The 26368-nt window shown below is 40.3% G+C and overlaps 1 protein-coding gene across 3 annotated transcripts in view; it reads right to left on the bottom strand.

Annotated features, from left to right (window-relative positions):
* LOC134069953 (nuclear GTPase SLIP-GC-like) overlaps nucleotides 1–21082 on the bottom strand; it is a 52347-nt gene extending 31265 nt beyond the window's left edge. For 2 of the 3 annotated variants that reach the window (XM_062526115.1, XM_062526116.1), the window contains exons 1-10: nucleotides 21044–21082; nucleotides 14843–14910; nucleotides 10042–10135; nucleotides 9623–9836; nucleotides 9027–9221; nucleotides 4994–5191; nucleotides 4696–4886; nucleotides 484–529; nucleotides 301–402; nucleotides 117–213 (exon numbers count right to left, since the gene is read on the bottom strand). In XM_062526115.1, coding sequence (XP_062382099.1) covers nucleotides 117–213; nucleotides 301–402; nucleotides 484–529; nucleotides 4696–4886; nucleotides 4994–5191; nucleotides 9027–9221; nucleotides 9623–9836; nucleotides 10042–10135; nucleotides 14843–14864 — 1159 coding nt within the window. In that variant the 5' untranslated portion in view covers nucleotides 14865–14910; nucleotides 21044–21082. The remainder of the gene's footprint in view (nucleotides 1–116; nucleotides 214–300; nucleotides 403–483; nucleotides 530–4695; nucleotides 4887–4993; nucleotides 5192–9026; nucleotides 9222–9622; nucleotides 9837–10041; nucleotides 10136–14842; nucleotides 14911–21043) is intronic. The other variant, XM_062526117.1, reaches the window with a different exon arrangement.
* Between the last annotated feature and the right edge of the window lie 5286 nt (nucleotides 21083–26368).

Genomic DNA, 26368 nt, shown 5'->3' with positions numbered 1-26368 from the left:
TGCCCTCCAGAGTTATTGGCATCACTGGTAAAACTGACTAAAAACAGGTATATAAATTCATGTGATATGATTTTGAATGTGGGGCAATGACACAACTGTGTATGGATGAAATCTACCTGTATCTTCTTCAAGTAACACCGGATTATTATCCTTTTTCTGGAATTCCTTTGAACTGACTGTGAAAACCTTAAAGTCCACATGGCTGAAGTGACCCTGAGACAGACAAATATGCTGCTAGTTCATTCAAAACCAACACAATCAGTTGAAGAGAATATTGAGCAAAAGTCGAAGAGTGAATACCTGTATCTGTTCACGATATGCATTTTCTATTCGTTTCTTGGACTGCTCATTCCTGTGCACTATGCATTTACGAATTTTGATCTTCTCTGTGTTCTCTGTGAGCTTGTAAGAACAACAAATATATACATTGTGACTTGGCTCACAAGAGTTTAAAACACTACTGAGTCAGATCTAGACTAGTACCTGTTCTTGGGTAATTCCCAGGTCTCCTTCTGTCAGATCATTGTTACTGGATTGAGAGATGAAGTTCAGTTCAGTACTAATGTATTGTACAATGTAAGAACAGAACATATTATACAACACACACACACACACACACACACACACACACACACACACACACACACACACACACACACACACACCATGTTACATTTAAACAGAGCTTTTCACAACACTCAAAGCACTTCACATTGAAGGGGGAACCTCACTAACCACCACCAGTGTGTAGCACCCACCTGGGTGATGCACAGCAGCCATTTTGCGCCAGAATGCTCACTACACACCAGTGGAGAGTAAGGGATTGAGTGAGCCGGTTACACTGGGAGGATGATTAGGGGCCAAATTGAATGAGCCAGGCTGGGAATTTAGCCAGGACACTGGGAAACCCCCTACTGTTTGTGATGAGTTCCATGGGATCTTTAATCACCACAGTGACTTAAAGGGTCACTGCACCCTAAAATAGGTTTTTTGAGCTGTTGATTGATTGAAAATACTCATAAGTAGTGAACTGTACTATTACCAGGGTTAATATTGACAAAAATCGTGTTTCTCGACAAAAGTAACATTTCGTCTGATTTTGTATTGGAGATATTGCTCTCTCGCGCATACTACCGTTTGAAAACATGCCATGGCATGTTGGTCCAAAATACTATTGGAATGCTGACGTTGTCCTGCACTTCTAGTCCGACACTACGTCACCGGGTCGTTACAAATTAGGACTGAAACGCCCCAACACCTGCTGCCCTGATTAGCCTACCTGTGATAAGACATGTCTGCAGCACTCATTCCCAGATTGACACGAAATCACCATGGTTGATTGGTTGCAGCAGTGCTGCACTCTCTCTCCAAATTTCAGAACGTCTCGCCCATTTTGAAAGCCGTTTTCAGAAATGTGAAGTGGGTGGAGTTATGGGGTGAAGTGACTCTTTAAGTTTAATGTTGCATTTGAATGACGCCATCTACTGCAGTACAGCACCCCTGTCACTGCACTGGGGCATTAATGGGATCAATAATTAGGGCCCGAGCACCAAGGTGAGGCCCTATTGTTTTTGCTCAGATTATTATTATAGTTTCATCCCCTTATCCGGGCCACGTTTTGCCTTTTTTCACCAACTTGGCATGCTCCAAAACTCTTGAAATTTGGCAACTGTGTGTGGAATTGGTAACGCTACTCAGAGACAGAGCTTTGGCCTAGGGTGTGGCTCAGGGACTCTTAGTGCGTTCATGCACATCGGACCTTCGGAAATGACATGAACGCTAGGTCAGGTTGGATTTTTTGCTCGGAGACTCGTGCGAAAGTTTTGTGCCCCGAGGTGTCCGACTTGACGTCACTATCATATTCTAGCGAGTAATTCAAGCGAGAGTGCTGGATGCGCGGGTGAACGCAGAGCAATGTAGGCTGTAAATAGGATATACTTTGATTTAACATCATGATTTTTTTTTATTTTCATACTTGATCGTACAGACAAGTGCCTAGTGTCGTTGGAAAGCCCCACTTCTGCTCTTTCGTGAAAAACAGGTCTCATCTCGCTGCGACTAATAATCGCGGAGCAATGTAACAGAGAAGAATGGGTGTGTTTTTTGACACACTTTGCGTCAGTCTGGCTCATAGGGTTAAGTAAGGGATAACGGCCGACGAGGTGACCGGTTCGATGGAAATAATGGCTAGGTGGAGGTCTAGAACTCCGGCGACGTGCGAAGCACGGAGACGGAGTTACCTCCGCCGTGCCATTATTTCCATCGAACCGGTCGACCTCGAAGGCCGTTATCCCGCTTATCTCCCGTTTGTATTCATCACATGTATATTTAGAACATAGTTTTATTCCACCGTTGCGTCCGTTAACATCGCTAAAACTGTCTTGATTGTGGAACTACTTTCCGCCACATATCAACTTTCTACTTGCAGGACAAAACTGCCGTTACTAGTTCTAAATGGCTGGTTGCTATGGCCAAAGGCCAGTCGTTAGTTCTAAATGGCTGGTTGCTACGGCCAAAAGCCAGTCGTTAGTTCTATCTCTCCCGTTGTCAAGCGGGCATATCCCAGGATTCTGATTAACTTTAACTTTGAAAGATCGCTACTTTTATAGCCTACATGGCATCCAACTAGCTACAATTCACCTCCGTCATATGCTACAATGTTACTATGGTTCTGCACGTCTGTATTTCAGCTTGGATGCAACGTGACAGTTCATTTAAACTTCGTAACGTAGGCCCCAGCCGTGGCGCAACTGGCTGGGGCACCTGCACCACACGCCGGCGACCCGGGTTCGATTCCCGCCCCGAGGTCCTTTCCGGATCCCACCCCGACTCTCTCACCCATTCGCTTCCTGTCTCTCTCTACTGTCCTGTCATAATTAAAGGCACAAAAGCCCAAAAAATATACTTTAAAAAAAAAAAATAAATAAATAAACTTCGTAACGGGTTTGGCGAATTAATATTCAAGTGTGATACGGGAACTACTTCGAAGGTAGCAGGTTATATGAAGTTAATGGCCACCCCATCAGCCAATCAGAGAAGAGAATTCCATTGTTGAGGGAGATAAGCACTCGTGCCGCCCCATACAAGATGCCGCCCCGGGCGACCGCCCGGTTCGCCCGTACATAAAACCGCCACTGGCCTCCCTTACAACAACACAAGAGGTGAATTTCACTGTCCTTACGAATAGGCAAGGTAATTAGTCACTAAATTAACAACACAGATAGAAACACTCACCCAAGACATTTTCCTTCTTGCTCAACCATACTAAGCAGTTGTAATAACGTATTTATGCGTTTCCTGTATATATTTTCCGAACTGATCTCATGAACACACTTTTTTCGGAGGTCGGGACTTTTTAAAGGCGGGTCCTCCGAGGTTCCGAGCTGCATGAACGCACTATCTATTGGCGCATTTCCACTACGGTCCTGGGCCGGCCCAGGCTTTACCCCGGTCTTAAACACCGGTGCCCAGCCCCAGTGTTGTATTTCCACTACTGAGTTAAACACCGGGGTTTTACGTGAACTTGGAATGTTTACTATACAAACGTAATAGCCTAGGCTACGTTAATTTCCTGGGAGAGATGCATATCGCCGCCTATCATAGCAGAAGTAACCTCCGACATAGTGCTGAAACGTAGCCTACACCTACATAGGCTAATATTAACGGTAGGCTAAATGGTTCTGCATAAAAGGCTGACTGTAGCAGCCCCCCACTCGGACGTTGGAGAACTAGCTGGCAACTTATTACTACCTAATCAAATCAAGCACTGACTCAAAACGGGGTGACCAGGAATGCTGCAAAGTGGTATAACACTTCAAAGAACACTTTAATTGACGTGAAAACTAGCGTCCATTTTTATTTATATTTTACTTTCTCGAAACAAACAACTGAAATGACGGTAGCAGCTAGCTGGCTAGGCTAAAAACATTGTTACGTTTGAATCCATTCCCACTCCCGTTCGAAGTCCTCGGTCTGGCCTCGGTTCGGCCCTTCCCAACTCCGGGGCCGGCCCAAGGCCGTTTGAGCCCTGGCCCTGGGCCGGCCCCGATCATGGAAAGACGTCAAGCCCGAGGCTTTACCCCAAACACCGTAGTGGAAATGCGCCATATAGTGCCACCTAGCGCGTTGTCTGTTGTGGTAGACACATACATGCACGAAAATGAACCAAATTTGGTGGGCTTGTGTGTTATTGCTACGGCTAGTAAAAGACAGAGCTCTGGCCTAGGGTGTGGCTTAGGGACTCTATAGCGCCACCTAGTGCGTTGTCTGTTGTGGTTGACATATACAGTATATTCACGAAAATGAACCAAATTAGTTGGGCTTGTGTGTTATTGCTACCGCTAGTCAGGGAGAAAGCTCTGTCCAAGGTTATGGCTTAGGTACTCTATAGCGTCACCCTGTAGAAAACAGGCAAAAACAAATGGCACACACATCAGATATGTGCATTTGACAAACGCACATGTTGCTTTGTTAGATTCCGAAATGTCACAGGTCCACACCGCAGGTGCTTGGGCCCGCCATTGCCGCTTGCGGCTATATTTGTTATTATTAATACTATTATTTTACTTTTTTTTTTTTTGCCCAGAGGAAAGATCATGCAACTAGAAATGCAATTCCATTGAATTACCAGTGCATGATGAAAAATGTGTACTCTAGTTTGTTAAAAATCATGGCATCAATGCTGTTTTTTTTCACCTCATGTAATTATTTGCATCTTCTGCATCCATGTCTGCATCAGTCTTTGTGCAGATGTAACAGATGTTGCTGCATTCACCACCATGTGCCATGTCTTTGAGGTGGAATGAAAGGATTTCCCAGGAACTCTGATCAGAGGCAGCTCGATTGATATCACTGAGGATCCATATTGTGGAGCACTCTCTCAGGTACTATAATAAAATGGTAAAACCCAGGAATAAACAGACAATCACTGGCATGTTCTGTAATGTCTTATCAGGATTCTGCTACTCCAGGGTTTGTTGTGTGAAACACTCACGTTTTTCCCCATCTCTCGTCTGCTTTTATTGATGTCTCCTGTTCCTGGGAGATCAATCAACACCAGGTTTTCTAGGATGTCATTGTGGCCGGGAACCTTGATAGTCACAGACTTCACTAGAGGCCAGTAGAACAGTTGTGTGGAATCTGCCTCCCCTGATTTTACATAGCGGCGGATTGCTCTCTCCAGCTCTTCGGCCTGTTGGTCAGATATTCATATGTTGCACACTGCACTTAAAATGCTTTTAGTTTTATGTTATTGTCATGAACACCGTGGCTCAAAGGGAAAGGACATAGGGAGACTGACACAGTCAGGCAGCATTTAAATAATAATCTTAATTTATTCACAAATATTACGAACGTCAGTAAGTGAGAAGCAAGAAAAGGTAAAATAAAATGTCATGCACGTCAGTAATGTGTATGTGTAGTGCATAATGAAAAGGCAATCAGGAATCGCTGCAGCCAGCCTATACTGCGTCAGGCCAGAGCAGAACAGAGAGCCCCGAGGAGGCCACAGCACACAGGCTTTATCCTGACGCCAATTAACACGGAGCCACGCCCCCTCATTAGCACACAGGCTTTATCCTGACGCCAATTAACACGGAGCCACGCCCCCTCATTAGCACACAGGCTTTATCCTGACGGCCATTAACACGGAGCCACGCCCCCTCATTAGCACACAGGCTTTATCCTGACGGCCATTAACACGGAGCCACGCCCCCTCATTAGCACACAGGCTTTATCCTGACGGCCATTACTGTAGCACGGAGCCACGCCCCCTCATCAACCACCAGAACTCTCCAGCTCCTCCTGCAGGACCAAATGCAAGGCAAGATAGCAACAATATGCCTAGTACCCAAGAGCACCATACAGAAAGAGGGAGGGCAAGGTCTAACCTCACGGCACGGCAAAGCCAGGGCGTCATTGTTATATATACATATAGCCTACATTAATTTCTGAAGAGATTAGACATCTCTCATTAACACTAGAAGCGCCGCGCCCCTCTGACCCACTTATACCTAGAAGCGCCGCGCCCCGGTCATTTGACCGCTTTGACGACCTACTAGAAGCGCCGTGCTGTTGTGAACTACTTAAAGCGCGGCGAGGCGGTCAAATGACCGCTGAGTCCTTAGACTGGGAGGCTGTTACTTACACATAATGACAGCTAGATGGCGCTTCGTGCACGAATCAAATCGTTTGAATACATTTGTCAGCCTGTGTTGTCTGTGGTTGTTTCATTATGACATAGGCCTACAGCACGTTTGAGTTGTTCATTTATTTGTGTTGATTTGTGTTGTTTGAGGAAAAAACTCTGGAGGAGTTCTTGAACAAACCTTGAGCAAACTTGACTGTCAACTTTTTCATAGTATTTCATTTTTAATATTTCGTTTTTACATTTTGCTAGCCTACTTAGAAATCTTGGCTATTTTAAAACGGAGGCATACGCGTTCTGTGATTAGGAGCCTGACCCGACGGGAGGGGAAGGATAAAATGTCGACCCAACACCGGTGTTGTTGGATCTCGAGATCCGTAACCCGCAGTTCGGGTTTGGGCAGATAATCTAAGCTCTAAAATGAATGGGTGGCTAGTTCTAATTCACTCCCCAAATACACTTCTATTCATTTAATAGGTAGCTATATGTTCGCGCCGCCGAAAATGACCGGACCGAACAAAGAGCCTAACCTAAGTCTGGTTTCAATTACACAGTAGCCAGGATTTCATGCCGCATTTTACAGGCTACCGCGGCTACTTTCTAAGACAATGTTCATTCATTTAGGGAGAAGCATCTAGGTTCTACCTCGGAGGGAGGGAGATAGAGAGAGCAGAAATTCTGAGCAGGCATAGGCGCGAGAAGTAGCCTAGGCTAATTAAAAATGATGAGTGAAAAATATATATTCTCCGTTTTGCGAATGTGTAGGCTATGTTTCGATGTCTGCTGAAAAACAGCTATAGGTCTAGGCCCTATTGTTTCTACAATTTAAGATAACTTCTATGAATTCGTGATTATGGATTGAGACACAGATTAATATGGCACGAAGGGACAAAGCCGTAGCCCACTGGTTAGAGCTTCAGCCCTTACGCCCGAGAGTTGCTGGTTCGATCCCCGACCTGTGTAGGCTATGGCAGAAGTACTTTTGAGCAAGGCATCAATAAAGTATATTCTATTCTTTTCTATTCACACAACTAGGCCTACACGCACGCTGGCGAATTCGAACATTCTAAAACGCGCATATAGCCTAGCCTACGATGAAACATGATTGCGCATTCTTCCACGAGTTGCATGTAAACAACAAACAGCCAGCCTACAGCCATGCAGTGGGGGTGGGGAGGCATTTGCCAATGCCACAGTGATGTCTGTAGCCTAAGATGATGTCCACACGTAGCAAAACGACCCCCACCCCCCTCCATGAACTGGTTAGACGTGTATGGGGGAGGGGGAATGATCGGTTTCAAATAGGCTATGTTTGCAATGTGTGTTATGTAGCCTATAGACCCCGGAGAATAACGGCTGGCTGAAGTTTTCATGGCTGATGATGGCTTTAGTTGCCACTTCATGTCTACAGAGCATGCAACTGAGTCCTGTGTAGCCTATCGTAGCAACGAGCACAATACTGATATGGTGTATCCAGTGGGAATCGTTTATAGGCTCGCTTTTATTTTTCGCGTGTGTCTCTGATATAATTATTTTTAGATGCAAAAAGTCTAACTGGCTTAGCCAAAGTTTGTCAGATGGCAGCTCAATTTGGCTTAGAAAATTATTGGCTGGCGTAATTATTTTTCGTTAATGGTAAACAAATTTCAGAGTGTTATTAAAAAACATTAACAACAAATAATTATTCGTCGACGTTCAAAATCGGTCAGTGAATACAGTCGATGATCTATAACATTACGTCCCTGCTAGGACGTGAACACGGGTCTTCTGCGTCGCAATCAGGGAAGTTACCGCTGCACCACTTGTCGTTCAATTTACATTGCGACGTAACTCACTGAGTCTAGCAAACAAGTAATGTCTCAGTTTTGCTCTCAGCAAAATCTGGAGTATAAAAAAGGGCCGTGCTGGTGTTGCTCTTTACATCCACCAACGAGTGGTTGTGTGGCGATGATGTATTTTGACAGTTCAGTCATTTGTGCGAAGTCGTACTCAGAAATGAAAGCCTACCTGTAAAGTTTGATTTCGTAGCCTACTTGTAATTTTTGAATTCGTTTTTTCCCCATCCGTATTCTGATGGATAAAATACACACAATATATTTTATGCACGACTGGACTCATTTGAGAACTCACAAATATTTATTTTATGCACGACTACAGACAAATACGAACCTGCATCAAATCTATGACACGAATATATTGACAGCTATCTCACTCCAAATACAAGATAAGATATACAACTATGAATGTACGTAGGCATACGCGCCCTACGTACATAAATAGGCTACGACGGACGAATTTCAGCTGAAAATATGTTTTACACATGTAGGCCTGCCTAATAGAACGTCGCAACATTTTCAAAACAAACTCGCATTTTACCACTGTAAATCGCCTCCATAGACTATGCCATGTAAATGAAGAATAGTTATTAAAATAAATCACATATAATACATATTGCACATATATAAACTATATGTTTTATGGTAAAATATTATTCTCATGCCCGACTGTCAGGAAACCCTTGCGACATCTGCTGTGAGAAAAGAGAATAGCAGCCTGGACAAACATGGCCGAACGCGAGACAACATAGTGTTGTCACATAATGAGCGCAAAATAGCTCTAAACTAGCTTGTACCGGTGTGCTTTTGATCATGTAAAAATTCTGGGTGACAAAACACGCGTATTTAGGAAAAGTCGTGAACGTAGGGTCCTGGAATTTAATCGAGTGAAAAGATTTTTTTTTTTTTGTAATCGCTGCGGTCAAATGACCGCAGCCCGGCAGTTCTAGGTATATCTAGGTCAAACCCACACGGCGCTTCTAGGAATACGCGTCAGCGGTCAAATGACCGGCGCTTGGCGCTTCTAGTGTTAATGGGACACTTACTGTTGGACAAATCTCAGTTTTGTCTACCAAATCTGGGATGACCACAGACTTTAGTTGCTCCAATGTTTTGTTTACTCCATCTTGACCATAAACAGCTTTGATTTTATCACGTGCACTTTTCACGTCTGACTCTTCGTATTCATGGGTGCCCTTATCTAGGATTAGTCGCAAGATCTCCAACTCGTGTTCCCAGTCCTAAACAGACACAGATGAAGAGAAAGCCCACATCTCATCACCATTTTCTACAAACTAACACCAGCTTATTAGTGTCACTTTATTATATCAAAGAATATGAACAGATTATAAGTATTTATTTTATAAAGAACCTACGGGCACTCGAAATAGTGTAATTTAGCTTTGTGCAATATAAAAGAAACAACAATGTTGCAAGTCGCTTTGGTTAAAAAGCGTCAGCTAAAATAATGTAATGGAATAACACACATCACCTCTGAAATCCTAAAATACAATTAGCAAATTCCAATCAATTTGTTTGAACCTTTGGATCATAAATATTGCCAGACTTCAAGATACAATACATATAATATTGTTATTATTTGAAGTTTATTTGAGAAACGTAACGTTGTAATTGTATTAACCTGTTTTGAGATTAACTTGATCTCTGCAGTGAAGTCGGTCTTTTGTGGGTCGTTGGCCTCCACTTGAATGATCACAGAGGTGCAGGCTAATTCTGATCCTGAGGGCAGCACTTTCTCTCCCAGGATGGTGTTTATCAGGTAGCTCTTCCCAACACCTGTTCGACCAATCACTCCCACTTTGGTCTTCTTGGACTTTGGATCTTTTATTAAAGACCTGTATATGAAACAACCCAAAATATTTTGGAGGCATTCAGTATTGATAATGATGCACATTACAAGAAGCTATCTGGTGAACAGTACTGATTGGTAGTTGACAACAACCAGCTACTCATGAATGCTGAACAGAAAACATAAATGACTTGCTAATTAAATTTACTCAATTGGCCTTATTCTGCTGACTTTGGTTCGTAATGATTTACCTGATGTACTGACTGAAAGCATCAGTTTCCTCATTAGCATCCGCTTCTATCTTCTTCATAACGTCTTCAAATATCTGGTTTGCCTCATTTATCCCTTTGGATCATTCAGGAGAGGACAACATGCAAAATGCAAACAATATTGAATATGCATATAACCATCAGCCATCATCAGTGTTATGACACTGTTAAATGTAAATAAAAACAAAAGGCCAAATTGTGTAGTAAAGTACGCGAGTAGTATGTGCGACTTAAGCCTACCTTACACTGACAAGATTTGGGAAAGATTCTTGAAAGATTGTAGTCTTTTAACTAATGCTTTACTTTACTCAAAAGACTACAGTCTTTCAAGAATCTTTCCCAAATCTTGTCAGTGTAAGGTAGGCTTTAGCAAATTCATCTGTAACAGTGTGGGCTTGTTCACACCATCACATAATGAGGGACAAGAAACAGTTGTAAAGAATAATAATTTATTGAGAAAAGTGCAATCAAACCAAGTCAATCAGTCTAGGGTATGTTGGTGCAATGTCATGCATGTATGGAAGATGTGAGATCAGTATCAGAGTGTTAGCTGTAGAGGAAGGAAAATGATGATGATAAGATGAAGAAAAACATGAAAGAAGTAAGCCATACAGTGCCTATGTGAAAGGAAAGTGTGTTCAAATGAAAGAGAGAGAGAAACCCTTTTATAACCCAACCCCTAAGTGCAGTTGAAAACAATAAAGCACTTAGGCCACCCATGGCACCCAGGCCTAGCACTGTCAGTGCACTGACTACACTAGACCCATAGGGGTCATGGTTTTCACCCAGGTGGGTGTCACACATCTGAATAGCTTAGTGCAGGCGCTAACGGACCCAGTACTTTGTCTCATAAATTACTCCACTAATAATTCCCACAATTGTATCAAGCCTCTACAGCAGTACAAAAAGAGTCTATATTTATGAAACGAGGCATTCGAAAGTTTGTAAGTAGCCTACACCAGGAGTTTATTTAAATAGCACTTGCCTGATGGCATATAATCTCTGCTGCTACTTACACACTTTCCAATGCCTCATTTTATGAGCACAATAAAAAACAAACAAAAAAATCCACAATATTAGCCTAGAAATCTAGACGCCCTATAGCGGCAGCAAATGTAATTTGGCTGGTGGGGCAGTCTAGGCACGATCCATAGAGCCAGGGAGCTGAGAACTCGAAAAACCAGCGGGCCAATCACAGCGTGTATAGAGTCGATGGGTGGGCTTAACATAATGGTGACTGACATGCGACCAGAAGTTGCGACGGTAACGCATCCTGTTTTTTGAAAACAAGAAGATGATTCGTTTAGCGTTATCCTATTGCGGGGAGGGAATTTGAAAGACAACTGTTTATCCCACCCCTCCGATTGAGCCCTGTCTACGGTGAGTGTATCTTGATGTGGGTCTGGCTCGTCAGGCTACCACAATATTACTCTTGCAATCTGTTTGTCGTACCAGTAAGGGTCGATTGCTTCTTTGCTGGTGAACATTCCTCTTTCAAAGTGGAAGGCATAGTTTGTGATTTTCTTTTCATATCTGATGGCAAAATCAGTAAAATACAGGCGCGTGCCGTCCATATGGGCAGGCGGGGCAGCGACCTCCCAGATGCATCCTCCACAAAAACTAGTTCCTCAGTAAATCACTGCTCAAGTCTATTTTTTAGTAGTATTATTTTCACATTAAGTTTCTATAGGCTTTCCAAATAATCTTGGTCTGTTGACATCAACTTTTGGATAATGGTGGCGATTCTAGTTGAGTTTAACGTAGTCATGTATTCTTGGGGCGGGACACCTCGACGACCGCATTCCTCCGTATGTTTATAGCATAACCCTGGCGGCTTCAATAAGGATTGTAACCCGCGCTAAAAGACGCCTGTATGGGCGTAAAGTAGTCTGCCCTATAGTCATATTCTAGAACGGTGGTCAAATTGTTCCGCCAGTACAGGCTATCGTTTAATTTCCAGATGCATGGCCACTGGCCAGTTGCACCTGTGCATAACCGTGTTGAGTTTCTGTTAAAAACAATTTGAGAGGTTTAAATGAGAATATAAATTAGCTAACCCTGGTGTCTTCCTTGGCTTAGCAGTTAGTGGATTTAGTAACGTTCATGGACAGCGCAAAAAACGAGAAAGCAACGTTCAAAGGTAAGCTAGAGCCACGTCAAAGATTGTCTAGTTGCTTTATGAACCGCCTCTGGCCACGTACTGCATTCAAACTGAGCTACAGGCTATAGTTCTGCAAAGTCAACAAGTTATCAGAAAATTATTCATGACACCCAACTGTATTGAGTTGCAGTCACAAAAACCAAACTAGGCTACTTAAAAACAATACTACATCAGTTAGCAAATTAGGCTAGTTCTAGACAGAGCACAGAAAACTTTTGTTTACCCATAGCAACAACATTGCTATGCTTTGCTGGTTTAACCAAGGGGGCAGGCATATTCCCGGAAGTAGAAACACGAAATGAGCTGGTGATCAACGCTCCGCTAACTCCCATGGGCGGCCATAGATTGCAGATATTTTTGCGATCCTATAACTTCATGTAACATGTGCCGTTTGTCGCCCTTATAGCTTCTGTGTATTCTATATAGGGTATCGAAGGCAAAACTAATTCACGTCTTCCCCGTATATAACGTTGGTTTCCCGTAAAGAAGTATAGTTAGCATGTCGGTTGGAGGGAAGCTAATGTTCAACAGGAGATTCCCCGTAATGTTTGGATAAGAAGCTCAGTCCAGCCTGCACGAAAACCATGACGGAAAGTCATTCGCAAGATCAGTGAAAAAGCGTGTTGCCTACGGTAGCCTACTGTTTGATAGGATAAAGCATTACCTAGAGGCAAGTAAACATAATAATAATATTTAAAACGAATGTTAATAACGGATTGACAGTTGTTGGGAAAATCCCATCTACCAGACGAGTTACAGCAATGTACAGGATGGCTAACGTCACGAAATGAGTACGAGTCTGCGCAGTACGATGGAAAGTAAACAGATTTTTGTTTCAGCCCCCTCCCATTGAGAACAACGGAGTCTGTTTGTCCATTTCTTTTAGGTCTATGGGTTTAACGTGATGAGAATGGTACCGAAAGAAATCTGATCTAGAACTAGTCAACTGGGCTGATCTACAAAATATTCCACTTACATTTCTGGCTGTGACATGATTTAAGCATAGAACAAACTCCTGGGAAATATTACATTTTTTAATTTTATGTTTCTGCCCCACCAAAACGTACAGCCACCGCACGCTTCTGGTAAAATAGCACATTTACGTTAAGATGTTATTTCAACCCCTGGCATAAATTATGGAATCACAACTCTTGGACGATGTTCATTTATTTTTTCACAAACAAAGAAAAACCACAGATGTGCCTCAAAAATACAGAACAAAAATACAAAAGCAACAAATTAACAATATCTGGCTTTGTAAAACCGAGCTTTAAAAAAAAAAAAAAAACGTAGTAATTTAGCAATTCATTTTGCAGATCATGTAGAGAGAAATATGGAATCACTCGATTCTGAAGGAAAACAAATCTAAAATCACAAACCTAAGAACATAATAATTAGTTATTTTTGTGCACCATTTGGCTTTTGGCAAGATGGAGCCTTGCCATGCACCATTTTCTTCAGTTTCCACCATCAATTTTCAAGTGGTAATAAAAAAAGAGGTATTTTTTCCTCAGGCTTGAGTGATTCCATACTTTTTTTCATCAGGCTTGAGTAATTCCATTTCCCCCCCTCTTACATGATCTAAAAAATAAATTGCCCTAAATTACTACAATATTCACTCTTTTTGGAGCTACAGTATGGTTAACAAAGCCAGCATCTTCATCTGTTATGGCCTGAACACACCAACCCGACCGGCCGACCGTCGGCAGAAAAGCAGTCGGACTATCAGTCGGGTTCTCGTCTCCCCTGGTCGGTCAAAAAAGTGCCACTGAACACACCGAAGTGATGCCGATGCCGATTGTACGTTCTGCGCGTGCGTAAAGTTTGATACATTACCCATAACTGCAGGCTTCAGAGTCAGCCGAGCCGAGTAGATATCATGCAGGATTCGCGGAACTAATTGCCACTAGTTTTCGGACTTCACTGATTAAGCAATAAGAAAATATAAATATAATGATATAGTGTGTATTATTTTATTGCCATTGCTTGTGTGTGAGGCCAACGAAACACTCTTGGGCATGGAATAAATAACTTTTCGCCCGTTAACCTAGCTAGCTTGCTAGCTAATATTAGCACAGTAAACGAAAATGAATGGGAAATAACCTGAAATAACACACGTTCAGACACTTAGTTTTAGCAAAAATATGTTAGGAAGATCAAAATGGGTCCGAAACTTACATCGCTGAATGTAGGGCTAATGGTTAGTTTAAAAACGAAGTCCTCTGCTACCTAGATGTTACGAAGGGTTAGGACTCAACCAATCAGATTGGTAATTGAGACCGACGGCCACTGGCCGACTCTACATGTCAAGTCGGCCAAAACTGGCCAAAATTAGCCCCGACGCCAACGCCGACTGGCGACGGCACGGGACACACCAAACAGACACGAGTCCCCGACCGCCCCCGACTGCCCGACGGCCAATTATCCGGTTGGTGTGTTCAGGCCTTTAGAGAAAAACATGATTGAGGCATATCTGTGACCACAAGAGTAGTGATTCCATATATATATATATATATATATATATATATATATATATATATATATTGTTGGGGGGTTTTAGAAACTGATACAAAACAAATTAATCACATTACAAGTTTATCATCACAGACGATAGTCTGGTACCTTGAGGATTCCTTTGTGCCATCTTTCTGTGTCGTCTATTTAGTAGAAAATTCGGTAAACTTTTTCACCTGGAAAATGTCAGAAAATGTAAATATTTGTAATAAAAACAGGTAACACAAAAAATGTGGTAACACTTTATAATAACTTCACACAATTCATCATCTATTAAGCATTTGTTACCTATTAGTTAATGGTTTGTTCATCATTATTAATCTATCGTTCATGCAAAATGTATCATCAGTAAAGCATTTGTTCACAAAGTTATGAATGGTTTGTTCACAGTAAATAAGCCTATTTTTAAAATACTTTCATAACTTATTGGTAATACTTAATATACCATGCAATAACATTTTGTTAATGAATAACTATTTCCATTATTTAACATTTGTTACATACATATGCATTAATGATTAGTTAGGATGTGAATACATGTTTTATAAACCACCTCCTAATACTATATTTCAAGATTAACTCAGGAGTTAAGTGGTTAGTTAATGTATTTTGTGAGCTCATCTAAAGTGAGGACTTTATAGGGAGGGAAAGTAATCTCATCGCCCCCTACTGGTTGCGTTCCTAGAGGCTAGCGGGAGTGGATGGGATTTTCTTTTAGAAAAAATATCTCGGCCCACGATGGGATCTTAGTTAATCCTCTAAATCCCCCCCTGGGGATTTGAAAAACTGTTCCAAACACACATCTCAATCTCTGCCAATTTTTAGAAACATATAAGTAACACCATTAGAAACCTTTAATCAACTAGTTTCCAAATATATATGTTTTAGAAGAGAATGTATCAATGGCACTTTGTAAAAACAATAAAAGAAAATCCTTGGATTTCAGTCCTCTCACGTGCAGCTGGCCCATTCAAAAGGCCCATTCACCTTAATTTGCATTTGAAAGAGCCACTCATTTAGTCTGACTTTTTTCCAATTTGTAGTAAAACTACTTAACACTTTTGAACGTTCTTTTTACTTATATAGAGCCAGCACCGTCGTTTTCCAGGTTCAAACTTCAAAAGTTTTAGCATTTTATAATAACCATTAGTTTATACAGAATAATAGAATTACTTTTACTACAGAAAAGTAATTTCATTACATCCACTTTACTCTCACATAATTATTGTGGAGGACCTCTAGAATATAACCATATGTGCCACTTTTGCATATTATGTTTTTAGTTAGATGAAAAACTTAAAAGTCTCAAGGTATAGCTGACTGCCTCAAAGTGCCTGAAAAGGCCCCGGACCTCCAAGTGTTAAATGCCTTCAATATGCTATGCATGTAGGTCAGCCCTATTGCTTCTAGTGGTCATACTTTATTTTTTTAGGATCAGTTTAATTGTTTTGAGTTTGTTTGTAACATGGCGATAACTACAGTAGTTACAGTAGCATTTGACGTCACCAGTTTGGGCGCTTCATCTCCAACTGATCAAAACGGCAATTTGCTAAACTGGCTTTACATATTTTTGTAATAACAGAGAGCGATGTAAACCGTGTGGTACACTCTAAACCCAAATTAGTTGTCATTACTAGATCATTGCGTGGAAACCGATTGCCTTAAACCATTCTAGTTTTGGCAAAACATAAAACTAAACATGTTAAGTTGTGTCAACAAAGAATCTTATGTGGATGCTGTAGACCAATTAAACTACATTAGTAGTCTGTACTTAAAATCTTTAGTTCATTTGAATGATCTGTTTCAGGAATTGCAGTTGTATAAATAAATAAATATTATAGGTTACGGTTTGAATATTAAAAAGGCTCATTAAAATAGGCTATAAACTAAGTTCTGTATTGTTGTTTCATGATGAGATTACTGTATTAAATTAATTGTTTTATTCAATGTTGAAGAGAAAGAATTCATCTCAATGTAGGAATGTTTTTTATTATTGATAAATTAACAACCAGCATCAAAACTCGTAAATAGTCCACATCCACTGTATCTACCAGATGAAGAACCTATCAAACAAAAGAACACAAGAAAACAAACTGTTAGTCCATGATCGTTTACTCCATTTAAACAAGTCTGTTAAATCATCACCATGAATGTACTTCAGCTAACGTTAGCCAAAAGCTAACCAACGTGTGCTGCTATTGTTAGTTAGGCAACTGTCTACAGACAGAAACACCAATTTCAACGATAAAGTCTGAGTTATGCAAAATCTAAAGCAGCAAGACAAGTATATTTACACAAAAATACCCGTGTTAATATTATAAACTATGATCTGCCATACACACCAATTTGAATGTTAGGGTAGCTATGAGCTAACACGTAACCGAAATACCTAGCACTAGCATGCTAACAACCAAGCCAACTTTACTGGAGTTTTCTCACAGTTTGTAAGTTAATCACACAAACGAACATTTAGGTAACTATTTGTCAACTGAACAGTATTTTGGATAATTTCATCATCATTTGTCACAAAGTTAATCAGAAAGTTCACCCACCATTTAATGTTGTAACAGCAGCAAGATGAAGATACAGATGACTCAGGCGTGTTTGAGTCGGGAAGAACGGTTGGTGGCATGATGGTGGGCAGAATTTTGATTAGACCCCTCCTCCGCCTTGCAAAAACGTAAATTTTATAGTTGTCTACACTTAACATGATCAGTGCACTGCATATTTCTCTTAAATATTACAATCAACTAATTTGTTTTAGTTATGACAGAGAGTTTTCGCAAAACACACAAACATTAGTAATGCCAACCTAAAAGATTAATTAGAACTAAATCTGGGTTTAGAGTGTAATTACCTTTATGTTGGGATAACTTTTGTTGTGCTCCTACTCACACAAGAGCTGGCAGTAAGGGTGATTGTCAACCAACTAACCAACTAGCTAACAGGCTAATAAACAAACCATGCTAGGTGAGTAACGTCGAAGCAGGGTGTCACGTCACTTGTAGTTGTAGTCCATTTATGAAATGAAAAGAGCAATTACGTTTTTTTTAAAATAAGGTGAAATAGGGTCTGATATTTTCACAGTTAGTAGATTATTACAGTACGCAGATTGAAAAATATTTTTGGTGGATAAGATCGGGAGGGAAAGTGAAAACCAGCGCCCCAAGCGGTTGCGTTCCTATCGAAGAGCAGCTCCAATGTTAAGTCCCATAGACCGACTTTTCAAATAAATACGCAGCTATACCGATCTTAACAACCATTTATATTAGGTATAAATCACGTATTTACAAACAATTTTGGTATTTGAATTTGTTTATTTCTCAGCTTTCAGGACGTGTTTCTCTAGAAATATATAAAGAAATATATACTGTAGATATATAATTAAATTCATTAAAATAGCAGCTCATTTTCATGTCATCACTTGAGGATGCTGATAGCATTTTGAATAAAGGATTTTTAAATGCACTGTTTGCCAGAGGCACTCTGAAGTACCTCCCAGACTTTAGGAGCTCAAACCGGGTGGGAAGAGGTTGTGTACAGTCTGCAGTGATAGCCAGCTTTCTTCCTCATTCTGTTCTGTCATTCTGTATAATTGGGTCAGATGTTTTTGGGGTTTCCCACTATTTTGGTAGCCATTGACACTAATCTTTTTAGCCTGCTCCTGGAGTTGCTATTTCAATGGACAAACCAAGCAGAGAGGCGAAAGGCTAAAACATGCTCAGTAATCTGAGCACTGACACCCCAGACAGCTCAGTCTTCTGAGGAGACTGAGTCGTCGTGAGTATTTCTTATAAATATAATCTGTGTTATCTAAAAACTCAGATGGTTGTCAAGAACTGTACCTAGGTCCGTAAACGTTCCCACAGTTTCAACTGCAAGGCCATTAAGTAGCACTGGCTCAATTGTTGTTTTGTTTTTTTGCAAAAGGGTAACTCCTTTATCTTTTACACATTGGTCTCTAGCTCGCTATCATTGCACCATGCTATAAGGGCCTTTACTGTATGTGTTCTAGATAGGAGACCTCACCAGGGGGTGTCAGTTGTTTGTGAGAAGCCTACTAAGGCCATGTCATCAGCACATTGTATTAATTTAAAGGTGCTACTATTTATATAAAACTCATTTGTAGATAGAGAGGAAAGCAAAGGGGAAAGAATGCTGCCTTGAGGGCAGCCTGTACTGATGGTATGCACTCCGGACAAAATGCCATTTACTGTACACATAGAGAAACTCTGCTTCAGAAAACCAGGCCCTTAATGTATGTAAAACTGTAAATCTGGCGTAAACTGACCCCCGGGGCCTTTTTCTGCATTGAAAAGCATCATCAAATAAGCAGTGGAGACAGTATTTTTCATTAATCTACTACTACAGAACTTGCCACGGTATACCCCTACTGAAAAAAAAACCCAGCAAGAAACAAGCTTAGCTGGTCTTTGCTGGTTTTCTTCCAGCTATTGCTGGTCTTTGCTGGTGTAGCTGGTCAGGACACCAGATGGACATGCTTGCGTGACCATCTGAAGAAGCTGGTCGTGCTGGTGTAACCAGCCTGTCATGTGGGATACAACTGGTGTAAGATGGTCATGCTGGTGACCAGCCTGCCAAGCTTGTTGGTGTAAAATGGTCATGCTGATTTGCGGTAGCACTTTATAATAACCATTCGTTATAAATGGTTAATTGATGCTTTATTTTGCAACTATAATTAAACATTTAATAACTTGATAATCATAAATTAATCATTTGTAGATAACAATCAAACTTCAAATAAACATTATGTTCATAGATGGTTTGCAATCCAGTTATTGATTGCCATTTTTAGATCATTTACAAACTGTTTATTAACATGTTAAAGACTAAGATGCAACTTCATAAGGTTTTTTTTGAAGCAAGTCATTTCCCATCAATTAATGATATTTACATTTTTAGATAGTTTACAAATGATTTAGGCCTACTAACAAATAAAAGACTAAGGCCCAACTTTATCATAGCCACCTGAAAAACAAATATTGTAATTGTTTTTCTAACTAACTGTTAATCAATAGAACATAATTTATAGTTCAATAGTTAATCAACCTATTTAATATGCATAGGCATTGTGGATATGGATATGTAAAGGCCTACAATCAACATTATAGTCATTAACAATAACTCAATATGTCATTATTAATAATATGATATTTGCAATAATAATGTAGCTTATTGATATAAAATAAATGTAAATCACTAAACAGATATTTTTCAGTATGTTGTATATAAATAAATTGTTTCTTTTTTCATAAGCTGATAGTAACGTATTTGTAAGTTATGTGTTTAGTAATCATTGATTGTTATCTACAAATGATTAATTTTTGATTAAGTTATTATATGTTTAATTATAGTTGCAAAATAAAGCATCAATTAACCATTTATAAGGGATGGTTATTATAAAATGCTACCCTAAAAGGACCAGCTTGAGGTGGTATGACAAGCAAAACCAGCTGAATTACCATCGTAGGCTGGGTAAACCAGCTGAAGGTATGTTTTCGCAAGAGTCACATCACCATACAGTACAAGATGTAACGTTATACTGTAGGTATAATTACTACAACAATTGAGCCTCATACAGTGTATATCAATTTCTTTTTACAGAAATCTTGAATGTATTCTAAAGAAGGTCCAAATTATGAGGGATAAATGAACAAAAAATAAGTGCAGGTGGAGGACTGGCCTAAAAAAACTATAAGAAATGGTCTTTTGCTGTTTTCACAGAGACATGCTTTTGTTTTATCTGTATGTGAGCAATGTTTGATTACCATTTATGATGGCTGCTTTGAGTTAAGTGAGGATATTGCTGCAGGAAGTGAACAGTAAACTAGTCATTATACTTAGCAGCCTAGTTGGAATGGATAAAACAGATAAATACATTTAGTGTAGTGTAAATTTGAAAGTGTGTGTGAAAATGTTATTTGTCGTGGTATGCATTTCAAAAGCCTGTAATGCTTTGTAAAGTAGTAGAATTTATTCCATAAAAAAAACAAAAACATTTTGTTCACAAATATCATAAATGATCAGATATATAGCTGTCATTTCATTTCAATTCTATTATTATCTAGTATTTTTCACCTAAAAAAATGATGAAAATGCAATAACCATTGACTTTGAACAATCAAGTTAGAACTCAAATGTGTGTAAGAGTGTCAGAGCAAAAACATTAAACTGTATGGAAGTTTTTTTCTCTGTCTGGAAAATACACCTAAATGTGTTAGAAGTTAACTATGACATGTACTAAGTTCATCTATCACCACAGCTCTAATAGAAATAGTAATCTTTTACCTTACAATGACGGCCGTTGTTGATGACAGGAAAGGTAAAATTGGTGTAGTGAAGATCATGAAGTGTGCCAACTTTATATCTTTCCACACAGGAGCTTCAAGAGCAGGGGAGTGGTTAACCTATCGTGAGGTAATATAGATTTAAATATGCCGTGTGGACTTGTTTAGGCTTGTAGGCTGTCTTGAACACAACCAAACGGCGCTCTTGCTTGAATTGGATTTAATACAGCAGTCACATGGTGCATTGTGATGGTCCTATTACAGGAGGTCTAGCAGTTGTTTCAAGCCTGTTTACATAATCAGATGTAACCATGGTAATCTGGCCACAACCCAAAAGGGCAAATTACCGTAGAAGAAGCAGAGCAAACATGCAAATGTAATAACGCTCAAGTTTTTAAATAAAAAATAAAACTTGCTTAAGTTTGCCCACTATATCTGAACCGATTTTCCTAAACTGTAACAATTTATCGATATATAATAGGCTAATAATAAGACATTTTTGCAAAAATAAAACATATCACTCCATCTGTTCATGAATTTGCATTTGCCCCCACAGTGTTGACTCTATGGCTATAGCCTTGGGATAGCATACCCGACACGCCCACTCAACTGTGGAGAACATATTGCCAAAAATATTGGGTCACCTGCCTTGACTCACATATGAACTTAGTGACATACAGTACATTCTTAATCCATAGGGTTTAATATGACACTCTTTGCAGCTATAACAGCTACATCTCTCCTGGGAAGGTTTTGCACAAGGTTACGGAGTGTGTTCATGGGAATTTTTGACCATTCTTCCAGAAGCACATTTGTGAGGTCACACACTGATGTTGGACGAGGAGACTGTCTGCAGTTTCCACTCTAATATATCACAAACGTGTTCTGTTGGGTTGAGGTCAGGACTCTGTGCAGGCCAGTCAAGTTTATCCACACAGAACTCTGTCATCCATGTCTTTATGGACCTTTCTTTGTACACTGGTGCAGTCATGTTGGAACAGGAATGGGCCATCACCTGAATTGGGCTTGGCCCCTTAGTTCCAGTGAAAGGAACTCTAAATATTACAGTATTAACCAAGAGATTTTGGACAATTCCATCCTCACAACGTTGTGGGAACAGTTTGGGGATGGCCACTTCCTGTTCCAACATGACTGTGAACCAGTGCACAAAGCAAGGTCCAATATTATTTTTGCCATTATTTTCCATTTATCTTGTTTATTTGTTTACTTTAGCTGTTCAGTTATAGATAGCGTTTTTATTTTATTTGTTTGTTTTGCGTTCCCATGCTTTTCTGGTCCGTGTATGCTTCGTTCATTTGATATTCAATTAAGAACCAAAAATCAAAAAATCAAAAAAATGACTTGTTATTTCATTATTTGTTTATGAATGTGATACGAAGAAGAAAATAACGCTTTGTTTTTCAGACTTTTGATTTCGTGGTCAGATCAAAAGTAGAACATTTAAAAAACGGACTCAGGGCTAACTGATTTTGATATTTATATTTTTCCCGATTGCCGTGACCTGGAAGTCAATTCAAAGTCACTTTCTTGGTCTTTCAGTGCTAACAATTTAGTTACTTATTTATTGCTAGCTTTAGCGACTTTTGGCAATTTTAGCGACAGAAAATATTGTCTGGCAAACCAGAAACTGCGTGACTTTGCGCAACTCAGTTTCATTGTTGAATCGTCAGACAATCATCTCCCTTCTCGTGCCTGTTTTCTTGAACATTGCATTCGCCCAAATCGTTGCTCCATGATTATAGAAGTAGCCTAATGATTAGTCTGTAGTAGCCTAGGCTATCAGGCCATGTTATTGCATGTAAGTAGGCTACAGTGGGTTAACACACTGAGGACGGCTTGACGCTGAAACACGTTTGTTTTTTAGGCATGGTGCTACAATAAAGAAAGAATAAAAAGATAACGAACTAGTGAGTGCGGTTCTTTTGCACATTGGAATTCCCTAGAAGTGGCCACTTAATTCACGCACATTGAATTGCATTACAACTTATTGCCACAAGGTGGCAGTATAAGTCAGCTGTAGCATTGCCCCGGTGTTATGTTTGTAATTCTGCTTTTCCACAACTACTGGTTTCTTTGCGCATGCTCGCGTTGCTCACAACAGCTGCAGGGGTTTTCTGTGCCATCACTAGGCTACACTACAACCACTCGGACGAAAGACATGTGAAATATAGGCTATTTTAGCGAAAAGTGGACCACAACTTCATTCACAAGCAGAGCAAACAATTCAAATTAGAAAAACCTAGATTGTCAGCTGAGGGGACGTTTACAGTGGGTACGGGTTGAGAATGCACCTTCTCCCGCGGGACTCCCGAAGAGATCCCGCAGTGCGTCAAGCCGATTTTTTCGAGGCTAAGGCAATGTACCCAAACAACCACCAGGTGGCAGAAAGTTTCAACTGCATTTGATGATGAAGACCGCATATCCGTCAATAGTCGACTCCTTAATCTCATTGAATCATTAAAATGAAGGTGATGACTGGCGAAATTATTCAAACGACACTTCAATGAATCATTGTTGAAATGAATGAAAATGGTTAGCCTATAGAAATTGCCTACAGCCAGCGTTATAAGAAATATATAAGTAATAGTTAAAGTCTTCTTCCGTATTAAACAGATAGCCTACGGGACGCTCTTTGTTCCGTAGGCTATTTTAAGGAACTACTCAATGCACACACACTGGGTAAACTGGCGCGCTACAAACATTAAAATGTCAAATCATATTTATTTCTCTTTGTCGCCATGATATTGGGGGAAACGCGGAGAGGCGAGATGGTCAGTCCTCGTATTTGTTCTTCGCGTTTCGTTATAAGAAATATATAAGTAATAGTTAAAGTCGTCTTCTGTATTAAACAGATAGCCTACGGGACGCTCTTTGTTCTATTTTAAGGAACTACTCAATGCACACACACACTGGGTAAACTGGCGCGCTACAAACATTAAAATGTCAAATCATATTTATTTCTCTTTGTCGCCATGATATTGGGGGAAACGCGGAGAGGCGAGATGGTCAGTCCTCGTATTTGTTCTTCGCGTTTCGTTATAAGAAATATATAAGTAATAGTTAAAGTCGTCTTCTGTATTAAACAGATAGCCTACGGGACGCTCTTTGTTCTATTTTAAGGAACTACTCAATGCACACACACACTGGGTAAACTGGCGCGCTACAAACATTAAAATGTCAAATCATATTTATTTCTCTTTGTCGCCATGATATTGGGGGAAACGCGGAGAGGCGAGATGGTCAGTCCTCGTATTTTTTCTTCGCGTTTCGTTATAAGAAATATATAAGTAATAGTTAAAGTCTTCTTCTGTATTAAACAGATAGCCGACGGGACGCTCTTTGTTCCGTATTTTAAGGAACTACTCAATGCACACACACTGGGTAAACTGGCGCGCTACAAACATTAAAATGTCAAATCATATTTATTTATCTTTGTCGCCATGATATTGGGGGAAACGCGGAGAGGCGAGATGGTCAGTCCTCGTATTTTTTCTTCGCGTTTCGTTATAAGAAATATATAAGTAATAGTTAAAGTCTTATTCTGTATTAAACAGATAGCCTACGGGACGCTCTTTGTTCCGTATTTTAAGGAACTACTCAATGCACACACACTGGGTAAACTGGCGCGCTACAAACATTAAAATGTCAAATCATATTTATTTCTCTTTGTCGCCATGGTAGGCCTATTGGGGGAAACGCGGAGAGGCAAGATGGTCAGTCCTCGTATTTTTTCTGCGCGTTTCGTTATAAGAAATATATAGGCTAAGTAATAGTTAAAGTCTTCTTCTGTATTCTCTGCCACATTCGACAACAGCATTCAAGTTCCTTCTCAGCACGAAGACGTGACTTTGCTTGCTGTTGGCCCAGAACAACATGCTCGGATTCACCAACAGAGTCGCGGCAACGTTGGTAGATAGGCCCTACGGATGCCTGCTCTTCAGAGCCATCACCACAAAGGAGCACTACAGAGCCTGGTGCAAAACCACCAACTGGGATGGATCGAAGGGCAAGCAAGCACTGCCACACAACGTCAAGACCTTTGTGTTGTGAACACTAAGCAGAAAGTTTCCTACGATGGGGAGAAGTGGCCGCAAGGACTGCATCGATAAGATCAACGAATGCCTTCGCAAGCCCCGAAACCGATACATTTTCTTTCCTTTAATTCAATAAAACATTGTTTATCTGAAGAACTTTTCCGAGGTTGTCTTGTCTACCAAATCCTAAACTTAAATAGAGTAAACATTTTATCTTATGAAAAAACTCTTAGGGGGAACAGTTAGGCAGCCCTTCCTCCATTATCGTAGTAGGACTATAGGCAATTTATTAGAGGGGCAAAAAAAATCATAAAGTAGGCTAGACTAAATGTGTCAATTTAGTGATTGGCTCTTTCAAATGCAAATTAGGTGGATGGGCTTTTGAATGGGCCTGCTGCAGGTGAGAGGACAAATCCTAAGAATTTATTGTTTTTAGAAAGTGCCATTATCATTGCCATATTCTCTTAAAACATAGGCTATATATTTGAAAACGAGTTGATTAAAGGCTTCTAATGGTGTTTCTATAATATGATAAAAGCAGAGATTGAGATGTGTGTTTGGAACAGTTTTTCAAATCCCCCGGGGGTATTTAGACTCAGGGCCCTGTAACTCGAAAAATCAAACTTAACTTTACGTTACGCATGGCTTACGAACTCGTAAATCATAACGATCCGGGTGTAACTGAAACTTGTCGCAAGTCACACGTGAGATGCACGCAACTTAAACTGTAACTCGAAAGAGCAACCACTATAGATGTTGTATTAACGAGGGAATCGGCGTCCGTTTCCCCCCTGACAACTTGAAAATGCTGTTCGTCCAAGCTGCTCTTACAGCTGAGGAATGGAAGCTCTTACAGCTGCCTAATGAAATAACTGTCACTTCGGTAGAGGGAATTAAAAAAAAAAAAAAATTGTTCTCAAGCTGACGAACACAAAGATACATTCTAGAAAGAAGATTTGGGACGTGAAAACAGAAACCGTAAACAGCTGGGTGAGGAGCACACAAGACGCGACTATAAATGGCAGGAAACGAATGCTCAATTGCTAAAATAACGGAGGCGGAGACAATGCAAGAGGGCAAGCATGAATGCAAGCGACAGTAGCCTTGGTTATCCTAGGTTGTTCAGACACTTACGACAGCGTTACGTGTGGTATGAAGCAGTCGTAACTTTTGTCTTAAGTTACGTTACACGTAGACTTGCGAATCATTTGAGTTACATGCGTATCTTTTTACGATAGGCTTAAGATATGCTTAAAGTCTAAGAGCAGCTA

The sequence above is a fragment of the Sardina pilchardus genome, chromosome 22 (genome assembly GCF_963854185.1).
Source record: "Sardina pilchardus chromosome 22, fSarPil1.1, whole genome shotgun sequence".
Classification (NCBI taxonomy): domain Eukaryota; kingdom Metazoa; phylum Chordata; class Actinopteri; order Clupeiformes; family Clupeidae; genus Sardina; species Sardina pilchardus.
The sequence above is the reverse complement of the archived record's forward strand: the minus strand, read 5'-3'. Positions and strand labels throughout refer to the sequence as shown.